The sequence below is a fragment of the Rhineura floridana genome, chromosome 8 (genome assembly GCF_030035675.1).
Source record: "Rhineura floridana isolate rRhiFlo1 chromosome 8, rRhiFlo1.hap2, whole genome shotgun sequence".
Taxonomy (NCBI): Eukaryota; Metazoa; Chordata; class Lepidosauria; order Squamata; family Rhineuridae; genus Rhineura; species Rhineura floridana.
Window position 1 is genome coordinate 105,382,760 of NC_084487.1, and position 21,991 is coordinate 105,404,750.

At 41.6% G+C, this 21,991-nt stretch overlaps 1 protein-coding gene across 2 annotated transcripts in view; it reads right to left on the reverse strand.

The window, feature by feature from the left end:
- Positions 1–21,991, reverse strand: part of TBC1D22A (TBC1 domain family member 22A) — a 177,025-nt gene that overhangs the window by 154,042 nt on the left and 992 nt on the right. For both annotated transcript variants that reach the window (XM_061640276.1, XM_061640274.1), the window contains exons 2-3: positions 14,333–14,389; positions 1,031–1,368 (exon numbers count right to left, since the gene is read on the reverse strand). In XM_061640276.1, coding sequence (XP_061496260.1) covers positions 1,031–1,368; positions 14,333–14,389 — 395 coding nt within the window. The remainder of the gene's footprint in view (positions 1–1,030; positions 1,369–14,332; positions 14,390–21,991) is intronic.

A 21,991-nucleotide genomic window follows, 5' to 3' on the forward strand; every position in this document is an offset into this window, starting at 1 on the left:
ATCTGAAAAAAAACAACCTCTGGACCAATTTATTCACTGTTATATCAAAGTCTAAAAAATGCTAAGAATGCCTACATTAATACAGACATGTATGACATGCAGCCTAATACTACATATGTTAAGTGTTCAGTGGGCCTTATTCAGTTAAGCATGCAGGTCAGCTAAACGTTGCTACTCTTATCTACGGTCTGATCACTTCAAGACTAGAACTACCACAATGTGTTGTTCATGGGGCCTCTGAAGTTGGCCTCAAAAAGGAAGGTGGTCCAGAACATAGCTGTGAGGTTACCAAACAGAGCTGGGCATTGGAAATGTATCTGTCATTAATGCTCCAGAGCTCCATTTTCTGAACCCAAATCAGAATGGTGGTGCTTACTTTAAAGTACTATATGCAGGAAACTGCCTTATACCAAGTCAGGTCATTGGTCCATGTAGCTTGGGATTGTCTACACTGACTTGTAGCAGCAACCCAGTATTTTAGAAAAGGGTCTCTCCCAGCTGTAACTGGAGACACTGAGGACTTTCTGCATGCAAAGCATGTGCTCTACTACTGAGCTATACACCTACAAGGCCTGGAATCTGAACAAACACCTACTCCCGCATCAGCTGCCCCATACGTATAGGCAATCTTCAGAGAAACTCCTACAGAAGAACATCAGACATGAAGCAGGTGGTAACTGGACACAGGGAACTTCTCAGATACAGTGCTCCATCTTTGGAATGATCATCTGATACCTAGGAACATAGAATGCTGCCTTATACCAAGTGAGACCACTGGTCTATCATGATCAGTATTGTCTACACTGACTGGCAACAGCTCTTTGTGGTTTCAGACAGACCTCAGGCCTTCTGCATATCCTATTTTCCAACTTTTTTTTAGCGGACATTGTGATCCTTTCAATTACTGCCCAATTTAAGAGGAAAGTGAAGGCTTCTAAGCATTCAAGAAGTCCTGGAACACAATCTACACCACAGCTTTCAACCCAGAGAAACAATGAGTGGCAATGGAAGTTTCTGAAGTTTAATATACCTGCAGAACTTGATGTGTTGCTTTCACTGACAGATTTAACCAGTCTGCTGTCACCGCATGCAGCAGAGGGAAGGTCTGAAAGCTGCGGTGGTTGTTCCTTTTCCACCTGTTCCTCCTGCAATTTATGCTGTTCTTGTAATTTACTGTGATTCTGAATTACTCTGTTAGCCGTTTCCATGACTACATTGGTGTTAAGGCTTTCCGCAGCCATCGCTAGGAGTTCATCGTCATCATCCCCAACATCCCAAGCATCACTTGTGTTGCTTTCAAATTCTTGAAACGTGCTGACTTTCTTCAGTTTCACTGGAGTTGTTGGTGGCTTGGCTCCAGGTTTTAAGCTGTTTAAGAGAAAAACCAGACAGACATGCATTATATAGCTATACCTGCATTTATGACACTATTTAAATGAAGAACTAATTCATTCCAATAAAACAAAAAGATACACTAAAGCAGCAAGCCTAACCCCACTTACTGGGCTCAGATTCAACAGGATTTACTTCTGAGTAGATATGGGGTAGAACTGAGCTGTTAATCAATGAAGAATGTTAGTATTTCAAAAAATTACTTAAATGTCCAGTTTTTGCAGGCTTTCACGGGTGGTATCCAACAAAGTCATCCCATTACCACAAGATCTTCAGTCAAAACAACTGGACTTCCTCTTCCTCTCACCATGCCCTTCTCTCCACCCAAATCTGTTCTGTGGGTTTCCCCAACCCTCCAGAGAAGATTCAGGGGCATGATGGGCCTTGGAGGAAGTCTTGTTGCACAGCTGGAAAGCCTTGCACTATGGGATGACTTTGTTGTATACATTTTAGCCCTGAGCATGAGATTTCTGCTGTTTAAGTAAGAAGAGTAATGGAAGAGGAAGGTCTCATACTGGTGCTCAGAAGTGGTGATGTTGTGAAGAATGCCCAACATTTTGGCCAAAGGTCTTGGACAAAGGATCTTCATATGCATCATTGGGTCCAGAAAGAACAGCTCATTCAAGAATATACTTTACACAAAATACTTTCCATCCTTCACAAAATAAATTACTGCTTTCAAGCCCAGACTGCCTCTCCCTTCACTCTTGTTTTTTATTTTGCTACAGCCTCCTCCCCAATTTTCTTATGCCTAAAAAGTAAGTGAATTATCCTTCACTTCCCAAAGCAGTTACTTAATCAGTAATTTTTATAACAACCCCCCCAAAAAATATCCAGAACTGTGTGACTGAAAGGTGGGCTTCTGAACAAATTTGGCACAATAAACATTTGGTAAAATTCTCTGCTTAAAATTCTCTATTATGCTGATCACTGACATTAAATGTGAATGGAAGACTTAAGTCTGCCACTATGGCTCAGCAGATCCAAAAGGGGTTGATCAAAATATGGCTCAGTACTAGTTACCACACAGTGAGAAGGAGGAAACTGAAATAGATCTGTTTCGCAGCAGCACCTTACTTATATTTCATTTCAGTTTCTGCCACTGGGTTCTGCACATGCAGCTCTCTGCATGTACATGAATTCAGAGTTGCTCCAGCCCCTCTTTTGCATCCAATTCTCTTTCTTCACTCCATTATACCACATCCCCCTTATTCCAAGTACAATCCCCTAGTAAGGTCTGTGCAAGCCCCATTTAATTTTAATCGAGCTAAGCAAGTCCATTTGATTGAGATTTGCACAGGAAAGTTTCCCAGTGTTATTTATCCTCTAAAGTTTTAAGGCTTTAAATGAGAAAATTTTGCTAGTGTAATAAAAAACACAGAAAGGGACAGGTTTTATGATGTAAGCCAAGAAAGGTTGTAGGTCAAAAGGCGTTTGTATTCCATTATTTCCTTCTCCTGCATTCACAGACCTATTGTTTCAAACAATCTGTCAAATACAATGTTTCTTTGTCTTATACATTAAAAGGCATATTTGTACTGTGTGTACTTACTTTAATAGGAAAAGGAAATTAGCTATTCCTTTTACAGACAATTTAAACTGTTTGAACCTCAGAGTCTACAAGAATGAATGACCCTAGTTATCTAGAAACACCTTTGGCTCACATCCAAACAACCAAGTACTATCTTTTTAAAGTTTAACTACAGGTTGAATTTTATTTCAGACTGTTCAACAGCCCACTCTTATAAACCTTGTGGTTTAAGAACGTACCTATAGCCAACAGATATTTCTATCAAACTTTAAAAAAGGAGGGAAATTGGGCAGCTATAGTGAATGTACCAGCAGAGCAGGAGACCTGACCTCCTGTCTGATCACACATGTTACCAAATTCTTCCAAGCTACACAGGAAGTGGATTTGGACTGTGAAAGACCAACCCAAATTGTCTTTGCATGTTTCAGATTTGTAGGGCAGTACAATATCTCAGAGAGGCCAGTTCTCCTATTCCCCTGGTGCATTCACTATAGCTGCCCAATTTCCCTGCTTTTTAAAGTTTGATAGAAATATCTGTTGCCTATAGGTACATTCTTAAATGGCAAGGTTTTTTGCCTATCAGTAAATTTCTCTGCTTTTTAATCCGGGAGGTAAGAAATGGGATCCTGTGCAAGTTTGCTGAGAATGGATTGATCATTTACATGCTTATTGAGTTCAGTGAGATTTACTCCCCTGCAATCATGCTTACGATAGGTGAACTGACCACAGGGAATGGGGAGGGGGGGGAGGGGGAGGGGGGGAGCAGGCAGGAGGGGGAGTAGAAGCAGAATGGAACCAGACTGCTGGCACTTAAAATTAAAAAGGTGGCAGAGCAGCTTTTAAACTGACTGAGGGGGAAAACCCGACAGGAGCTGAGGAAGGTCCGATTCGGAATAAACCTCCCCCCTGGGATAAAAACCAAAGAAATGATGAAATTTTAAAAGGGGTAGGCCTAGAAGTAGGCATTGTGAGAGCAGGGGCACAGGATATAAATTCAGAAGAGCAAAATTACCACAGGCCTAACCACAAGTGCCAAAGACACTTGAAGAGAGACACTGCTTACAAGTGCCTGTACACTAATGCTAGGAGCCTCCGAACCAAGATGGGAGAACTGGAGTGCTTGGTCTTAGAGGAGAGCATTGATATAGTGAGCATAACGGAGACCTGGTGGAATGGAGAAAACCAGTGGGATACGGTTATCCCTGGATATAAACTATATCGGAAGGACAGGGAAGGACGTATTGGTGGCGTGAAAGAAGGCATTGAATCCAGCAAGCTCGAAACCCCAAAAGAGGCGGACTCCTCCACAGAATCATTGTGGGTGGTGATACCATGCCCCAGGAGGGACTTAATACTGGGAACGATCTATCGTCCCCCTGATCAAAATGCTCAGGGAGACCTGGAGATGAGATATGAAATTGAGGAAGCATCCAAACTAGGAAATGTGGTAGTAATGGGTGACTTCAACTACCTGGACATAGACTGGCCGCATATGTGTTCCAGTCATGACAAAGAAGCAAAATTTCTAGATATACTAAATGACTATTCCCTAGACCAGTTGGTCATGGAACCGACCAGAGGGATGGCAACCCTGGACTTAATCCTCAGTGGGGACCGGGACCTGGTGCAAGATGTAAGTGTTGTTGAACCGATTGGGAGCAGTGACCACAGTGCTATTAAATTAAACATACATGTAAATGGCCAATTGCCAAGAAAATCCAACACGGTCACATTTGACTTCAAAAGAGGAAACTTCACAAAAATGAGGGGATTGGTAAAAAGAAAGCTGAAAAACAAAGTCCAGAGGGTCACATCACTCGAAAATGCTTGGAAGTTGTTTAAAAACACTATATTAGAAGCTCAACTGGAGTGCATACCGCAGATCAGAAAAGGTACCGCCAGGGCCAAGAAGATGCCAGCATGGTTAACGAGCAAAGTCAAGGAAGCTCTTAGAGGCAAAAAGTCTTCCTTCAGAAAATGGAAGTCTTGTCCGAATGAAGAAAATAAAAAAAGAACACAAACTCTGGCAAAAGAAATGCAAGAAGACATTAAGGGATGCTAAAAAAGAATTTGAGGAGCACATTGCGAAGAACATAAAAACCAACAACAAAAAATTCTATAAATACATTCAAAGCAGGAGACCATCTAGGGAGACGATTGGACCCTTGGATGATAAGGGAGTCAAAGGTGTACTAAAGAACGATAAGGAGATTGCAGAGAAGCTAAATGAATTCTTTGCATCTGTCTTCACAGTGGAAGATATAGGGCAGATCCCTGAACCTGAACTAACATTTGCAGGAAGGGATTCTGAGGAACTGAGACAAATAGTGGTAACGAGAGAGGAAGTTCTAGGCTTAATGGACAATATAAAAACTGACAAATCACCGGGCCCGGATGGCATCCACCCGAGAGTTCTCAAAGAACTCAAAGGTGAAATTGCTGATCTGCTAACTAAAATATGTAACTTGTCCCTTGGGTCCTCCTCCGTGCCTGAGGACTGGAAAGTGGCAAATGTAACGCCAATCTTCAAAAAGGGATCCAGAGGGGATCCCGGAAATTACAGGCCAGTTAGCTGAACTTCTGTCCCTGGAAAACTGGTAGAAAGTATTATTACAGCTAGATTAACTAAGCACATAGAAGAACAAGCCTTGTTGAAGCAGAGCCAGCATGGCTTCTGCAAGGGAAAGTCCTTTCTCAGTAACCTACTAGAATTCTTTGAGTCAACAAGCATATAGATAGAGGTGATCCAGTGGACATAGTGTACTTTGACTTTCAAAAAGCTTTTGACAAGGTACCTCACCAAAGGCTTCTGAGGAAGCTTAGCAGTCATGGAATAAGAGGAGAGGTCCTCTTGTGGATAAGGAATTGGTTAAGAAGCAGAAAGCAGAGAGTAGGAATAAACGGACAGTTCTCCCAATGGAGGGCTGTAGAAAGTGGAGTCCCTCAAGGATCGGTATTGGGACCTGTACTTTTCAACTTGTTCATTAATGACCTAGAATTAGGAGTGAGCAGTGAAGTGGCCAAGTTTGCTGACGACACTAAATTGTTCAGGGTTGTTAAAACAAAAAGGGATTGCGAAGAGCTCCAAAAAGACCTCTCCAAACTGAGTGAATGGGCGGAAAAACGGCAAATGCAATTCAATATAAACAAGTGTAAAATTATGCATATTGGAGCAAAAACTCTTAATTTCACATATACGCTCATGGGGTCTGAACTGGCGGTGACCGACCAGGAGAGAGACCTCGGGGTTGTAGTGGACAGCACGATGAAAATGTCGACCCAGTGTGCAGCAGCTGTGAAAAAGGCAAATTCCATGCTAGCAATAATTAGGAAAGGTATTGAAAATAAAACAGCCGATATCATAATGCTGTTGTATAAATCTATGGTACGGACGCATTTGGAATACTGTGTACAGTTCTGGTCGCCTCATCTCAAAAAGGATATTATAGAGTTGGAAAAGGTTCAGAAGAGGGCAACCAGAATGATCAAGGGGATGGAGTGACTCCCTTATGAGGAAAGGTTGCAGCATTTGGGGCTTTTTAGTTTAGAGAAAAGGCGGGTCAGAGGAGACATGATAGAAGTGTATAAAATTATGCATGGCATTGAGAAAGTGGATAGAGAAAAGTTCTTCTCCCTCTCTCATAATACTAGAACTCATGGACATTCAAAGAAGCTGTATGTTGGAAGATTCGGGACAGACAAAAGGAAGTACTTCTTTACTCAGCGCATAGTTAAACTATGGAATTTGCTCCCACAAGATGCAGTAATGGCCACCAGCTTGGATGGCTTTAAAAGAAGATTAGACAAATTCATGGAGGACAGGGCTATCAATGGCTAATAGCCATGATGGCTGTGCTCTGCCACCCTAGTCAAAGGCAGCATGCTTCTGAAAACCAGTTGCCGGAAGCCTCAGGAGGGGAGAGTGTTCTTGCACTCGGGTCCTGCTTGCAGGCTTCCCCCAGGCACCTGGTTGGCCACTGTGAGAACAGGATGCTGGCCTAGATGGGCCACTGGCCTGATCCAGCAGGCTCTTCTTATGTTCTTATGTTCTAAGGGGAGGGGAAGGGGAAAGGCAGGTCTGATCATTTGCATGCTTATTGAGTTCAGTGGGATTTACTCCTGTGCAATCATGCTTGAGAATGAAATGGACTGCCTTCAAGTCGATTCCAACTTATGGCGACGCTATGAATAGGGTTTTCATGGTAAGCGGTATTCAGAGGGGGTTTACCATTGCCTTCCTCTGAGGCTCAGAAGCAGTGACTGGCTCAAGGTCACCCAGTGAGCTTCACGGCTGTGTTGGGATTCAAATCCTGGTCTCCCAAGTTGTAGTCCTAGGACAAGTAAAACTGACCATGAGGGAGGGGGGAGGGGCAGAGGGGAAGGGGGGGAAGGAGGGGGAAGGGGAGGATTGGAAGGGGAGGGGTGAAGGAAGGGCAAGAGGAAGGAGGAAAGGGCAGGTTTGATCATTTGCATGCTTTTTGAGTTCAGTGGGATTTACTCCTGTGCAATCATGTTTAGGATAGATGAAACTGACCTGGGGGAGGGGCAGGGAGGGGAGGAAGAGGGCAGGGAGGGGAGGGAGGAAGGGGGAGAGGAGGAGATTGGGTGGGTGGGAACTGGGGAGAAGGGAAGCCCCTTTCCTTTCCAAAAGGAAAACATTGTGAACAGTATCATTCTTTTTCAGGGTTTCCACCACCTTTTTATTCTACAGCAGGCACATGTAGCCTCTCACCCAAATTTAAACCAAAGCTGACTCTGGCCACATCCACATCTGACCTTTATTTCACTTTCAACAGTCATGGCTTCTGTCTAGTTAGTGAAAGGTGCTGAGAGTTACTAGGAGATACCCTGTTCCCCTCACAACAGCTTCAATCAGAACGGCTGACTGTTAAACCACTCTGGCCACTGGAGCTCTGTCAGGGGACTAGGAGTCTCCTCTCAGCATCCTTCACAAACGACACTTCCCAGGATTCTTTGGGGAAGCCATGACTGTCTCAAGTGAAATAAAGGTCTGGTGTGGGTGTGGCCCCGATTAGGCAAGCCCAGCAGCTGTGAGTCTGGCTTTTAGAACACTGACAGTTGGCTCTTACTGAGCATGCCCGGCCTTATCATTGAGTTCAATCCTAAATTTCTTAAATTAATTAAAAATCAGCTAGGCATTTTTTGTACTTTTATACTGCAGAAGATGAAGGTCAGAGTATGGGGCAAGGTCAGTAATAGGAATACAGGTACTTATGAACATGTCTGATTTTTAATTAATTTCAACAAATTCTGAGAAGTCTGACAGAAGCAAGTCCAAAAGGGGTCTGTTTTTTCTCTCTCTTTTTACACTTTGAACTCTCCATTCTCTCTGACCGTTTTGTGTATCGCCATGAAAATTTAGAGGGTTGTTAAGCAAGCGTTTCTGAGTTCAGGACTGTAAGTTTTGTAAGGTTTTGTTTTGAAATGAGCTTAAGGGAAACATCAGAATGGCATGGGGGTATTTTCAATTTAACATTGCGAAATGTGAAAAATCCATGCTGACTATAGTATACAGCCACTCCCATGGCTGAATAATCCTCTCTAAAGTAAGCCATGCTATGTCCCAAATGTGCACAGAACTGTAGACCAAGAATCAAAACATGATTGAATACAGAGAGAAGGTTTGTTAATGTAAACAAAGCTTGTTGTTCAATGGTAGTCCTATTCAGAGTAAGCATATTGAAGTTCATAGGCAAGACTAATTTAGGCTCATTAATTTCAGTGTGTGTACTCTGAAGAGGACTTAGATGAACACAACTCATATTCCTTCTTCTGATTCTGAAGATCCCAGTATTTGAATTCAAAATGCATTTGAGCTGTGTTGTGTGCTGCACAGGGCATTGTTGTTTTAAATCATAGAGGACAAGGCATTTTACAGAAAGCTTTCAGATTATAGTTGGCATTTCATAGGACTTACTGGGCAAAACTGCTGTTGTACAAAAGAAGGAGTCATAAGCTAGGACCACTTCATCAGGTGTGGATGGCACAAACAAAATTGTAAATACACTGAGCAAGTGTGAATGACAGGCATATCATACAGGTACAATTGTCAGGGAGGTGTGATTAGCTACAATTCCCTGTTGGATTGTAGGCAGAATATAATGTGCAAAATGGTCCTGATTAGCTTCCAAAAGGTCTCCAAGCCTCCTAAGCTCTTATCAAGCTAAAGAAAACTGTGCTGTCAAGTCTAAGAAACCTGCCTAGTTTAACTGCTTTACATGACAATTTTAAGTGGCACTGAAAATGTGGACTCATTAGATCACTTCTCTCTACGCTGTACTGCCATAATTTTGACAGGAATATGGTTCATTATTATATGATCTTGCAAGAAAATATTTTCTTTTATAAGTACTAGAAGGAATTCTCTTTAGGGGGGCATGAGAAAGCTAAAACTAGATACACTGGGCTACAGTGCTAACATGCAACTTTTATACCATTATACTATAGCTACCAAATCTGAGAAACTTCATAAAACAGTGGCATCAAGTTTTTTTTGGGGGGGGGGAATTGTACTACCATTTACAGTTCGTAGCTTGTTCAGCCTCTTCATCGCCCTTTGTTACAACTTAGTAGCTACAGAGTACTAAAACCAAGAGGTAAAAACTACATTATCCATGTTTTTCTAATGGCAAACCCCCAGATTATGTCTTAAACCTCTACAAACAGTCCATAACACTTATTAGCCTACCTGCCAGAAGTACCTTTGTCAGTAAATTATCTGATTTTAAAAAAACCTACATTTTCTAAAGCTTGCGTGGCTCATTATCTGACCAGGAAAGTGGCCATTTACAAACCTGAAGTAGTACTTACACTTCAACAACTCATAATAGACAAAGCCTAGAAATACACACTGACAGCCATGGTGACCCTCTTTTCCCTTCCAAGGTCAGATTGAAAGTTTCCACTGGTACTGCTTCCACATGGCCTTTCCTATAATCCATATTTTCAAGCATCTTTCACTTCAATCTTACATAACCACAGCTTTAAGAGATAGCAGACCACATGTTAAAATTTTAACATATCTTTTCTTGATTACTGATGTCCCATTAAAACATGTAAAATGAAGTATCCATCAGCTTTCCAAGAACTGACAACTAAAGAGACAGAGGTACTGTACCAAGTAGATCTCTTTTGCACCACAAATGATAAGACTACACTTAACAATGAAACACATTACTTCAGATCAAAAAAATATTCACCAGCCTATCAGATATTCACGCCATTGCTACATTCAGACAACAATATCTCAGCTTAATCAGTCAAGCTGTGAACAAGCCTTGTGTACCCAAACATGGCTACTTTGCTCCTCTCTTCATGCAACCAAGGAAACAAGACAGGAAGCCACAGTTAACAATAGTTTCCCATTACATCCAAATCAAGAAAAAATGGTTAATGGCTTCCATACAAGCAAGGACACTAACCATGCCTTCAAATCTCAGCTTGCTGGAAGCCATTAACAATTGTTTCCTGGTCTGGATGCAACAGGGAAAGTATTGTTAGCTGTAGCTTCTTGTCTTGCTTCCCTGCTCATGCAAAGAAAAGAGTGAAACAGCTGAACATGAGTGCAAGGGACTTCTTCATACTTCAGCTTATTAGGCTGAGATACGACTGTCCAAATGCCGCCTGTGTGTGGCAGACAGCACATCTAACAAATATCTTTTTTTACAATATTCAAAATATGCTGCAGAGTGAATTAAAAACCATGGTGCCGCTAGAAAGCAAAAAAAGTTGCTTGTCTATGCGATGGCTCTAGTCAGATTGGCAAGGCTTCAGGTACCAGCAGTACTATTTTATCTAAAACTTCATGATCTAGACCTCAAGTTAAGAAATGTAAAGCAGGTAACTAGGTAACAATTTATTAGCCTCTCAGGTCATAGTGCAGGAATGATCAACCATGTTATCTAATCCTTTGATACAGCAATGCTACCAGTAAACTAATTTCTCTTATCTTACAATAAATAGCCATCATAATCATCAGAAACTGCTACAATTCTAAACATACTTATATTGAACATTGAACTCCATGAGACTTACTAAGTCAGCATGCTTAAGGTTATGCTGAACAATTAAATGTTCATCTCCACCTTGCTGTTTAGAAACTTAAAAGCAACCCCCTTCTTCTGAGTCCAAAATCTTAATTCATGCAGTAACCTAAAAGAGTTCATAGACAGTATTATATTGCAGAGTAGAGTCAGAAGAAATTATCTGGTGTGGTACCAAAATACAGCCTCTCTGTGTATGGATGTGAAAGTCGGACAGTGAAAAAAGCAGGTAAGAGAAAAATCAACTCATTTGAAATGTGGTGTTGGAGGAGAGCTTTGCGGATACCATGGACTGCGAAAAAGACAAATAATTGGGTAGTAGAACAAATTAAACCAGAACTGTCACTAGAAGCTAAAATGATGAAACTGAGGTTATCATACTTTGGACACATGATGAGAAGACCTGATTCACTAGAAAAGACATTAATGCTGGGAAAAACAGAAGGAAGTAGAAAAAGAGGAAGGCCAAACAAGAGATGGATTGATTCCATAAAGGAAACCACAGACCTGAACTTACAAGATCTGAACAGGGTGGTTCACGACAGATGCTGTTGGAGATTGCCGATTCATATGGGCCCCATAATTCATAGTCGACTTGAAGGCACAATGGAGATTGGAGTGGGCTGCAAGCACCTCTACTCTCTCCCTTACTGTGGATTCCATCAATCTTCCCAGTCTCACTTATGGTTTACCATCAGTATGTGTGCAAGCATTAATTTAACTAGGGTTTGCAAACAGGTTTCAAACCTTGGTTATCATAAATCACAATAAGTATAGGTACACACGACAGTAAATCATGTTAAGCTAGGCAGAGAAAAGAGGGAGAAGTCACACCAGAGAAGGAAAGGAAAGGTTTTAGCAATGGTTAAGAGATCAGCAACATTACAGCTGCACTGCTAAAGTATTCCGATTCCAGAAATAATAGTATGAATAGGGAGTGATAAAATCCATATACTAGTTCAGTTCCTTAAGACTTGACATTTACAGTTTGCATCTTTTTGCCAGCTCATAAATTGGTTCTCCTCCATGTGACACAAAGCAAGTCTCTGGAATAATTCACCTCCTGCCATTTCTCAGTTTGCATCTGCTCAAGCTAGTTTGGCTGTGTGAGAAGAAAAGCTGTAGGGATACAAAGTATCACAAGAGAGAGCAGAGGAGCAAAAACGACTAACTTAAAACTCTGGTAGGCAATCCAAGGGTGAGTAGCATTATCACTGAAACATGCCTGTTTTGTTTATTAGCTCTTGGCATTGCTACAGGAAAGAAAAGCTGCAAACTGTCTCTTGGCACTGTTAAGACCATACCTGGTACTTCTCATTATTGCAAGCAGGGCTGAAAAAAAATATTTCTATTAACACTACCAATTAAGATGCCTCAATGACACTTCTGTGTAGGAATTAGACTGCAACACAAATATAGATGGATGTGTATGGTATATTGCTTCACATATATTCAGCAGACATACAGAGAAACCCCCACACAGACAAAACTAAGAGGGCAGCTTGCACCTTCCCAAATGGCCACAGCCTCTTTGGGAGATCCGTACAACACTGGAAATATAATCCTTGCTCATTAATTAACATTAATTAACAATTAATGATCATATCACATAAAAACATTTAAAGTAGGAATATCCAATCTAGTATATTGGTTTAAGTTAGGGACAGGGAATATTTTTTAACCTGAAAGCTGGATCCAGAACTGGTCCGCTCTCGATAGGCCATTTTAAAGGTGGGTATGGAGATCCACCTGACATCATTGTGATGTAAAGTAACTACTTCAAAAGTGCTGACAAATTCCACTTTACCCATTTGCACACAAGGTTTGGATTCGAACCGCACCTGCAAATGTACAGTTTTCATCTGCAGTCTAACAAAGAGGTCTACAAAGCCACCCCTCAAAGCAAAGATGTTTGTCTGCAGACTCTGCAGGCATGGTTTGACTCCAACCCACACCCACAAACCAACAACTTCAAAGGGACTTGCTACCAACACCAATCAGCTGATCAGTGCTGATAGAGAGGCCAACTTGCCAAGGATCAATCAGAAGAATGCTTTAAGCTCCCATACGTTCCTTTAAAGCCACATCTTTACTTGTCACACACCTGATGTCACGTATAACGGCAGCTGGTTATGGTTTGGGGAAAATAGCCTCACAGGCTAAATAAGCACATAAAAGCAATATAAAAATGATATTGAATAAAATAAATAAGCAGTTCTTGATAAAACATCTGTAAAGCATGAGGCTTATATATTAGTTTTACATAAGGGAAAATAATTTCCACTACCAAATATGTGATGTGGCATTGCCACACAAAAAGTTAATGGAAACATTGTTTCAAAAACTATATAGAGAACAGAAATCATTAATATAAACCAGCTGAAACTGAGCCAAATGCTTTGAAAAATTGTTACCCTAAATTTGACAATTATTTATATTAAAGACAATTGTTGATTTGACAACATATAGCATTGCAAACCAATTAGCTTATTCCATATAGTGAAGGGATTTTAAAGCCAAGCCAAAATAATTAAAACTCTTTTCAATAAAATTCAGAAAGCCAGTGAAGGCAGGAAGGAAGAGAGCAGGATATCCCTGTCAAGTGGCCTGTTCTGCTCCCTTCTCCCTCAGTCACTGCTTCATAACAGCTAGTTAGGGTGACGATGGGTTCCAAATAGGAATAGGGTTAGCTGCCCCATCCATCACGAATGTGATGCTTGGACAATGGCAGCCTCTGTATCCGAAGCCCATATCTTCCTCAAGCACTCAAAGGATGGAGAGAGTCCATGGTATCCGCAAAGCTCTCCTCCAGCACCCCATCAGCCCCCAGCTAAAGCCCGTCCTGCTCTCTGATCACAACCTGCCTCCCAGAGAGATGCTCCGCCTTCAGAACAATGGACACACAGGCCCGCCGAGGCTTGAGTCCTAGAGCCTCGCAGCTGGTGGGCACTCCCACTGCCCCCCCCCCAAGGAGGAAGGAGAGGCAAGAGAAATGGTGGCAAGCCATTTCAGTTTTCTGACACTTTCATAGAACAGGGAGGGCGGCTTACGGGCTTCCCTTGGTGAATTCTGACTTTTATACTGTTTATGTATATGGACATTGTTTATGTATTTTGCTTTGTAAATTAATTTGATATTTTTTATGGTACCTTGTGTATTCTATTGTAAACCGCTTTGAGATCTTTTAGATAGTAAGCAGTCTATAAATGGAAATCATCATCATCACCATCATCATCATATGGTCAGAAGCAGAAAGGGAAGAATAACACATTTATTTCAACAAAAGAGCAGATACTGAGGCAATTTTACAGTTTAAGTCTTTGCTCGATTTTTTAATAAAACTGACCTTCCATGCAACAGTGGATCAAAAGGGGGGTGCTGAGCTCCATACACATGTTGAATACTAAAAAAAGAAGAAAGAAAGTTTAGTACAATTACACCATAATCTTATGCCTATTTCCTTGAAATTTCGGTGAGGCTTACTCCCTAATAACAGCATTTAGCAGGGCTCAACAATTTAGATGCTACATTTTATTTATAATATTCATAAAAAGTGCTGCAATTAAACTAAACCATACATTGGTAAGAAGAGTTATGCCATACTTTTTAAAAGAGGCAATTATGTGGTTTTTGCTTGCATCATAAGGAGATGAGTCATCCAGCTGAAGACAATAGACAACATACATCCTTTTAAGACTTGAATAACATCTATACTGAAAGTACCTCCAAGATGGTGAACCTGAGAACCTCTAGACAGACTCCAACTCCCATCAGCTTCAACGAGCATGGTCAATAGGAGTTGTAGTCCAACAACATCCGGAGCCCACCCTGAGATAGATTAAAGACAAACAGTACATCTACTCAGTAGTCCCATTGAGTTCAGTAGGACTTATTCCCAAATCTGTGGGTATTGGATTGCAGCCGAAAATCTAATATTATTAGAAAAGCAAGATATAATGCTTTCAGCCACAATATACTTGTTAAACTATTTTGTACTGAAAACCAAAAGACAGACCTTGGAGGTTGTGTTCAAACATATGATCGAACAATGGGAATATATTATTCTTTTGCTGCTTGAAAAGCAATGTTTAAAATACTGTGCAAACAAGAACCTAAATGTTCTTCCATCTATCCCAAGCCATCCCTCATTTAGGCATATTTCAATCAATTACATGATATATTCCACTGTGTACAACACTCACTCTTTACACGCAAAACTTAATGGACCAATTTTCCCTTTATAAATAGGTGGACCAGGGCCAAGTGAAGCAAACCAACTTGCCTTCTGATAGTCAAATATCCTGTTTGGTCACTGTACCTCTTATATCTATGTTGTTTCCAGGAGAACTCTCCTTAAAAACCATATATAGCCATTATGAAAATAAGCCCTCTGTTTCAGGATGTCTTAGTTTCACCTTTGTGACATTTTAGTGTGTCTTGCTTAATTATTTATTAGATTTATTTATTAGGTTTGTTAGATGCCCATCTGGCAGAGATTAGTCTGCCACTCAATTAAAGTAGTACTAAAACAGAAAACATCCAACTCAAGATACTTAAGTGAAACATATTAATGTAGACTAGAACTAGTACTTCAAAGACTTATCCAAGTCACATCACTTTCCACCACACATTTAAATGCTGAAAATATATGCAATTCTTAGGAGGCCTGGCTAAGCTTCACTAATCTTGAATACCACATTAGTAAGAAATTGCAGCTTCACTCTTTTGTAGAAGCCAACTGTGAAACAAATCCTACGTAATTCTCTCCCAGCATACCACATCTATCAGGATTAATATTTAAATATATATATATATGTATCTGCAAATGAATTTTAATTCATTGCCTGCACATCATATACCCCAAGGTAATAAAGGAAGTGGACGCTGAGAGTGAGAAATTGTGCAAGGAAATCAGCGGCTGGGAGATTTGGCTAGAGAAGCCAAGAACAGAAGTATTTATTTATTAATTAGATCTATATCCCACTCTTCCTCCCAGAAGGAACCCATGGCAGCAAACAAAAACACTAAAATCACTCTAAAACATCTTAAAAACAAAAAGAATTTAAAACAAAATATCTTTAAAAACATCTTAAAAAGCAATTCCAACACAGACACAGACAGACAGACAGTTGTCTTTTCGGTTGCTCAAAAATATGTTTGCAAGAAACAAATTATTGGCTTCACAGAAATCAATAAGTCTCTCTCCCGCTTCATTTCTATCTCCTAAGCCCCATTTTCCCACAATTCCTAGTTCTTCAAACTATGATTTATTTATTTACACACATTCCAACCTGAGCTTAAGATGGAGGGATTCAAAGCATCAGCAGTCCAACAGATCTTTCTTTTTCCATCAGGCTTACAGGAGGCACCCTAAAGCCATGGTGCAGAGAGCCAGCCCCTCTGCCTGCCTCCAGCTCCCAGCCTTTCCTCAGACTCAACTTAAAACTCGAGCCTCTCCTTGGCCTCAGGAAGGGGGGGGCACTCCTGAAGAGTTTCAATAATAATAGGATCTCCCTGGCCCAGTTAATGGGCACTTGATAGGCCCATTAACTTACCTGGCCACTCTTATTAGAATGACAAAGGGAACTCATCTGACCAGCAGAGCACGTTTCTCACCTCCAGGTGCACGGTTCCAAATCAGAGGTTGGAAGGGGACTCATAGGAATCATCCATCTCAACCCCAAACCCATAACACTACCCACTTCCCTGACAAAGGTCTGTCCCAGACCTGCAAACAAACAACAAAATAACAGCTTTTCCTACAAAGAAATAAGATATAGGTTAGTAAGACACTGAAACATATACCATCAAAAGCACAGTCATTCCCACACAAGTACAAAAACAGTTCATTCCTTTACAGCAAGTTTTCAATTAACTGCTCTCTCTTTAGGCTTCCTCTTCTTCCTTGGAGCTCCCAGTCACAGTTCTGCATCCAAACCACTTACCCAGCCCTCATACTTGGCAGTGCCCAAGATGGTGAGTTCCTGACATATTTAAGTCAGACTACAGCTTCAGTCTTAGAGCTCCTTTGTCCTGTCTTGAGATGCTATAGCACAGCAGCCCTCAACCACAAGCTTATTTTCCCTTGCTCCCCCAAACAGTTGCACACACACAATCTAACAGGCATAGTATAGTTAATCTTAAACATTAAAACCTTACAGCAAAAACCTATCAGCACAATTCCTAAAAAATCATTAAACAGCTCATTCCCACACAGCCATGAAGCTCACTGGGTGAGCTTGGGCCAGTCACTGCCTCTCAGCCTCAGAGGAAGGCAATGGTAAACCCCCTCTGGATACCGCTTACCATGAAAACCCTATTCGTAGGGTTGCCATAAGTCGGAATCAACTTGAAGGCAGTCCATTTTCATTTTCATCCCCATAAGCATGCAAAAAGCGCAAATCAAAAGCATTCCAAAAGACAATATTAAAACCATCAGGAAGAATTCCTACAGCAAATCAGTACACAGTCCCATAAGTACAACACCCACCCCCAAACCAAGCAGTTGCCCACATGGCCCTGGGTCTTGCGGCTTCATGGAGTTCCCAGTCCAAGCCGATCCCTGCTGCTGCCTGCAGGGTCTTGGGACATACCTCCAGGAACACATTTGTTTTCTCATCAGCACGCAGCAGACTGTAGCCATCTTCCTCCCACTCTCTGCCTTGGGAAAAAGTCTTTAAGGCAGTCCACTTCATCCCTAGCCCCAAACTCCAAATCTAAGTCCTGCCATGACTCTTTGTCTGGGGGCATCTTCTTCAGGACTAGCTGGCCTAACCCACCCAGGTTGGCAGAAAGAAATCTTCTCTGCCTTCCCTCACCATCTCCAGTGTGAATCATGGGCCCAAACAGAGTCAGGTAACCCTCCCAGTATCTCTCGCCCTTAAAACCTGCAGGGTGCTGGGTGCCTCTCACTAGCTCTCATTAGCTCAGGAACTGCACCAATCACAGGAGCTGGGTCCCATCATATAAGACTACTGTGGGGCACCTAAGGGGCAAAGTCACTTGGGGATTTTATCTCACCCATCTCTCCTGGCACTAGGAGCTCTTTTTGGACTTGCACTCCCACCTCAGGCTTCTCCTCCTGCACTCTTTCTAGCACAGCTATTTCTCCATGTGCTGGCAACTCCTCTTGCATACAAGCCTCCAACTTTTCCTCCTGCACTTTCTCTTCCACAGCTGGCACACACGGGGTGAAGAAATCTGTCAATAGCTGCTCTTCTCTAGCCTGTAGTTCACCTTTCTCCAAGGTCTTTTCTTCCTCCTGGATTACTTTTCCAACAACAGGCACATATGGAGCAGAGAAATATATCAGCAGCATCTCTTCTCCGGCCTCTACCCCACTTTCTTCCAAGGCATCTTCCTCTTCATTTTCCAGCCTGCCCTCCTTCAATTCTTGCAGCTTTACTTCCAGCTTTCTGGTATTTTCCCCCCTGGCAGGCTCCTGGACAATCAAAGCCTCTTTTTCCTCCTCCACACTGACTGCAATTCCTCAGTCCAAGCCCTCCAGCTGCCCATCCACTTTCTGGATCTCTTTAGCCACCCCAGTCTGGGTGCTCTGCAGCTGGACTCCCGGGTCACTCTCAATCCCTTGTAGCGGCTGATCTGGAGGGCTCTCCATTCCTCACAAAGGGTCTCCTTTTTCTCTCCAAATATGCTTTCAAATATCTCCCCCATTCGTTGCCAGTGCTCTTGGCCCTCCTGGCGCTCTCGTTGCCTTTGCTGTTGGTCCTCGTGGAGATCTTTCTCAGTCTGTTCTGCTTGCTCTTGGGACATCAGTTTTATCTTACAGGAAGGTTGCTGTTTCTCCTTCCTTTTTCACTCAGGCACACCTTGCTCCCAATGCTTCTTCCAGGAAACTCAGTCCCACTGCTAACACCAGTGTTGCCTGACACCCCAATCTCTGAGTGGTTAGGGATTTCCAAGGGTCCCTGAGCTTACCCAGGGGTTTAGTTTCCTTGGAAAGAAGGTCAGAGGAGGCTGTGATGTCTTTATAAAATATGGTTTATTTATTTACACACATTCCAACCTGAGGTTAAATTGGAGGGATTCAAAGCATCAGCAGTCCAACAGATCTTTCTTTTTCCATCAGGCTTACAGGAGACACCCTAAAGCTATGGTGCAGAAAGCCAGCCTCTCTGCCTGCCTCCATCTCCCAGCCTTTCTTCAGACTCAACTTAAAACTTGAGCCTCTCTTTGGCCTCAAGAAAGGGAGCAGGGGCTCTCCTGAATTGTTTCAATAACAACAAGATCTTCATAGGCCCATTAACTCACCTGGCCACTCTATTAGACTGACAAAAGAAACTCATCTGACCAGCAGAGCGGGTTTCTCACCTCCAGGTGCACGGTTCCAAATCAGAGGCTGGAATGGGACTCATAGGAATAATCTCAAACCCAAATCCATAACAATAGATGCAAAGTGGTTAAACATACAAACGAAGTGGTTAGTAATGCAGTTAGGTAACTTTAGATTCAGGATTCAATGGTCTTATGGCCCACCCCATTTTTAGATGGTTATGTGCATTGTTTTAATTAGAGCAATGTTATGCACATATATTCAATAGTAAGTTCCAACAAGCCACCCCTACTGCTTTTGGGGGCCTTCCTAAACATTCTACTGAGTGGACCCATGAATATCTGTCCCAAAGTCCTACCCTGACTGTATGACTGTTCATTTCTATTCATCTTTTATTTAAAGCATTTATAAACCTCTAAATATTTTGCCCCCTCTAGGATACACACCTTAACATGGTGAGGGGGTTTGAGAGTGCTGAAGAAGCTGAGAACAATGCCGTCAGGAGTCTAGACCAAGAGGCTAGACTCCAAGCAGAGGCACCCAAGGCGGAATGGTCAAAGCTGAAATCCCGAAGAACTATGCAGTGAAGTCAGAGACGTTATCAGGGAAGAACGCAAAAAGACAATATCTCTAGTTAAAAAGAGAGAAAGACCTCTATGGATGACTAAAGAAACTCTTAAAATGGTTAAAGAGAGAAGGAAAGCAAAAGGACATAGAAACACGGTCACAACCCTAAGTGCAACAATACACCGACTAGTACGTAGGGACAAAGAGAACTATTACAATAGTTATTGTACAGAAATAGAAGAGAACAACAGAAAGGGCCCTATTCCAAAAGATTAGAGAAATGAAAGGGAAATTTAAACCAAGAGTAGGGATGGTGAATAATCAACAGGGGAACACATTGACTGACTGAGATGAAATAAAAGCAACATGGAAGCAATACACTGAAGAACTCTATAAAAGAGATGCCAGGATGACAGATCCATTCATGGAGGAACCGTATGATGAAGAACCAGAAATTTCAGAATGCGAGGTGAAAGCTGCTATTAAAATAGTTGAAGAAACAAATCAGAAAGAACAGATGGCATACCAATAGAGTAGCTACAAGCTACTGAGACTGAATCTGTCCAAATTTAGACAAAAATTTGTCAAGAAATATGGAAAACTAAACAACGGCCCACAGACTGGAAGCGTTCAATATGCATCCCAACTGCAAAGAAAGGGGATCCCAGGGAATGCAGTAATTATCAAACTATTGCCTTAATATCTCATGCAAGTAAAGTAATGCTCAAGATTCAGTGCTGGTCATCAACCGTAATAATAAATAATAAATGATTGATTGCTCGCTCAAGATTCTACAACAAAGGCTCTTACCATATATGGAGTGAGAAATCCCACAGGTCCAAGCTGAATTTAGAAAGGGAAGAGGCACCAGAGATCATATCGCAAACATACGTTGGATAATGGAATGGACCAAGGAATTTCAGAAGGAAATCACCCTGTGCTTTATAGATTACAACAAAGCCTTTGACTGTGTAGATCATGAAAAACTATGGAATGCTTTAAAAGAAATGGGGTGCCACAGCATCTGATTGTTCTGATGTGCAACCTATATTCTGGACAAGAGGCTACTTGTAAGGACAGAATATGGAGAAACCGATTGGTTCCCGATCGGAAAGGGTGTGAGACAGGGGTGTATTTTATCACCCTATTTATTTAATCTATACACAGATCGTATCATACGGAAAGCAGGATTGGACCAAGATGAAGGAGGTGTGAAAATTGGAGAGAGAAATATCAATAATTTAAGATATGTAGACGATACCATACTACTAGCAGAAACCAGTAATGATTTAAAACAAATGCTGATGAAAGTTAAAGAGGAAAGCACAAAAGCAGGACTACAGCTGAACGTCAAAAAGACTAAAGTAACGTCAACAGAAGGTTTATGTAACTTTAAAGTTGACAATGAGGACATTGAACTTGCCAAGGATTATCAATACCTTGGCACAGTTATTAACCAAACTGGGGGCAATAGTCAAGAAATCAGAAGAAGGTTAGGACTGGGGAGGCCAGCTGTGAAAGGACTAGAAAGGGTCCTCAAATGCAAAGATGTATCACTGAGCACTAAAGTCAGGATCATTCAGACCATGGTATTCCTGATCTCTATGTATGGATGTGAAAGTTGGACAGTGAAAAAAGTGGATAAGAGAAAAATCAACTCATTTGAAATGTGGTGTTGGAGGAGAGCTTTGTGGATACCATGGACTGCGAAAAAAACAAATAATTGGGTAGTAGAACAAATTAAACCAGAACTGTCACTAGAAGCTAAAATGATGAAACTTAGGTTATCATACTTTGGACACATCATGAGAAGACATGATTCACTAGAAAAGACAATAATGCTGAGGAAAACAGAAGGGAGTAGAAAAAGAGGAAGGCCAAACAAGCTACGGATTGATTCCATAAAGGAAGCCACAGACCTGAACTTACAAGATCTGAACAGGGCGGTTCACGACAGATGCTGTTGGAGGTCACCGATTCATAGGGTTGCCATAAGTCGTAGTCGACTTGAAAGCACATAACAACAACAATTTTTTTTAAATCTCTAAGCTGTGTTAAAATACTAGAATGTGAGAGGGCAAACGTCAGACTTGTGGAACATAAGAAGCTGCCACATACAGAAACGGATCTTGCTCAAAATTGTCA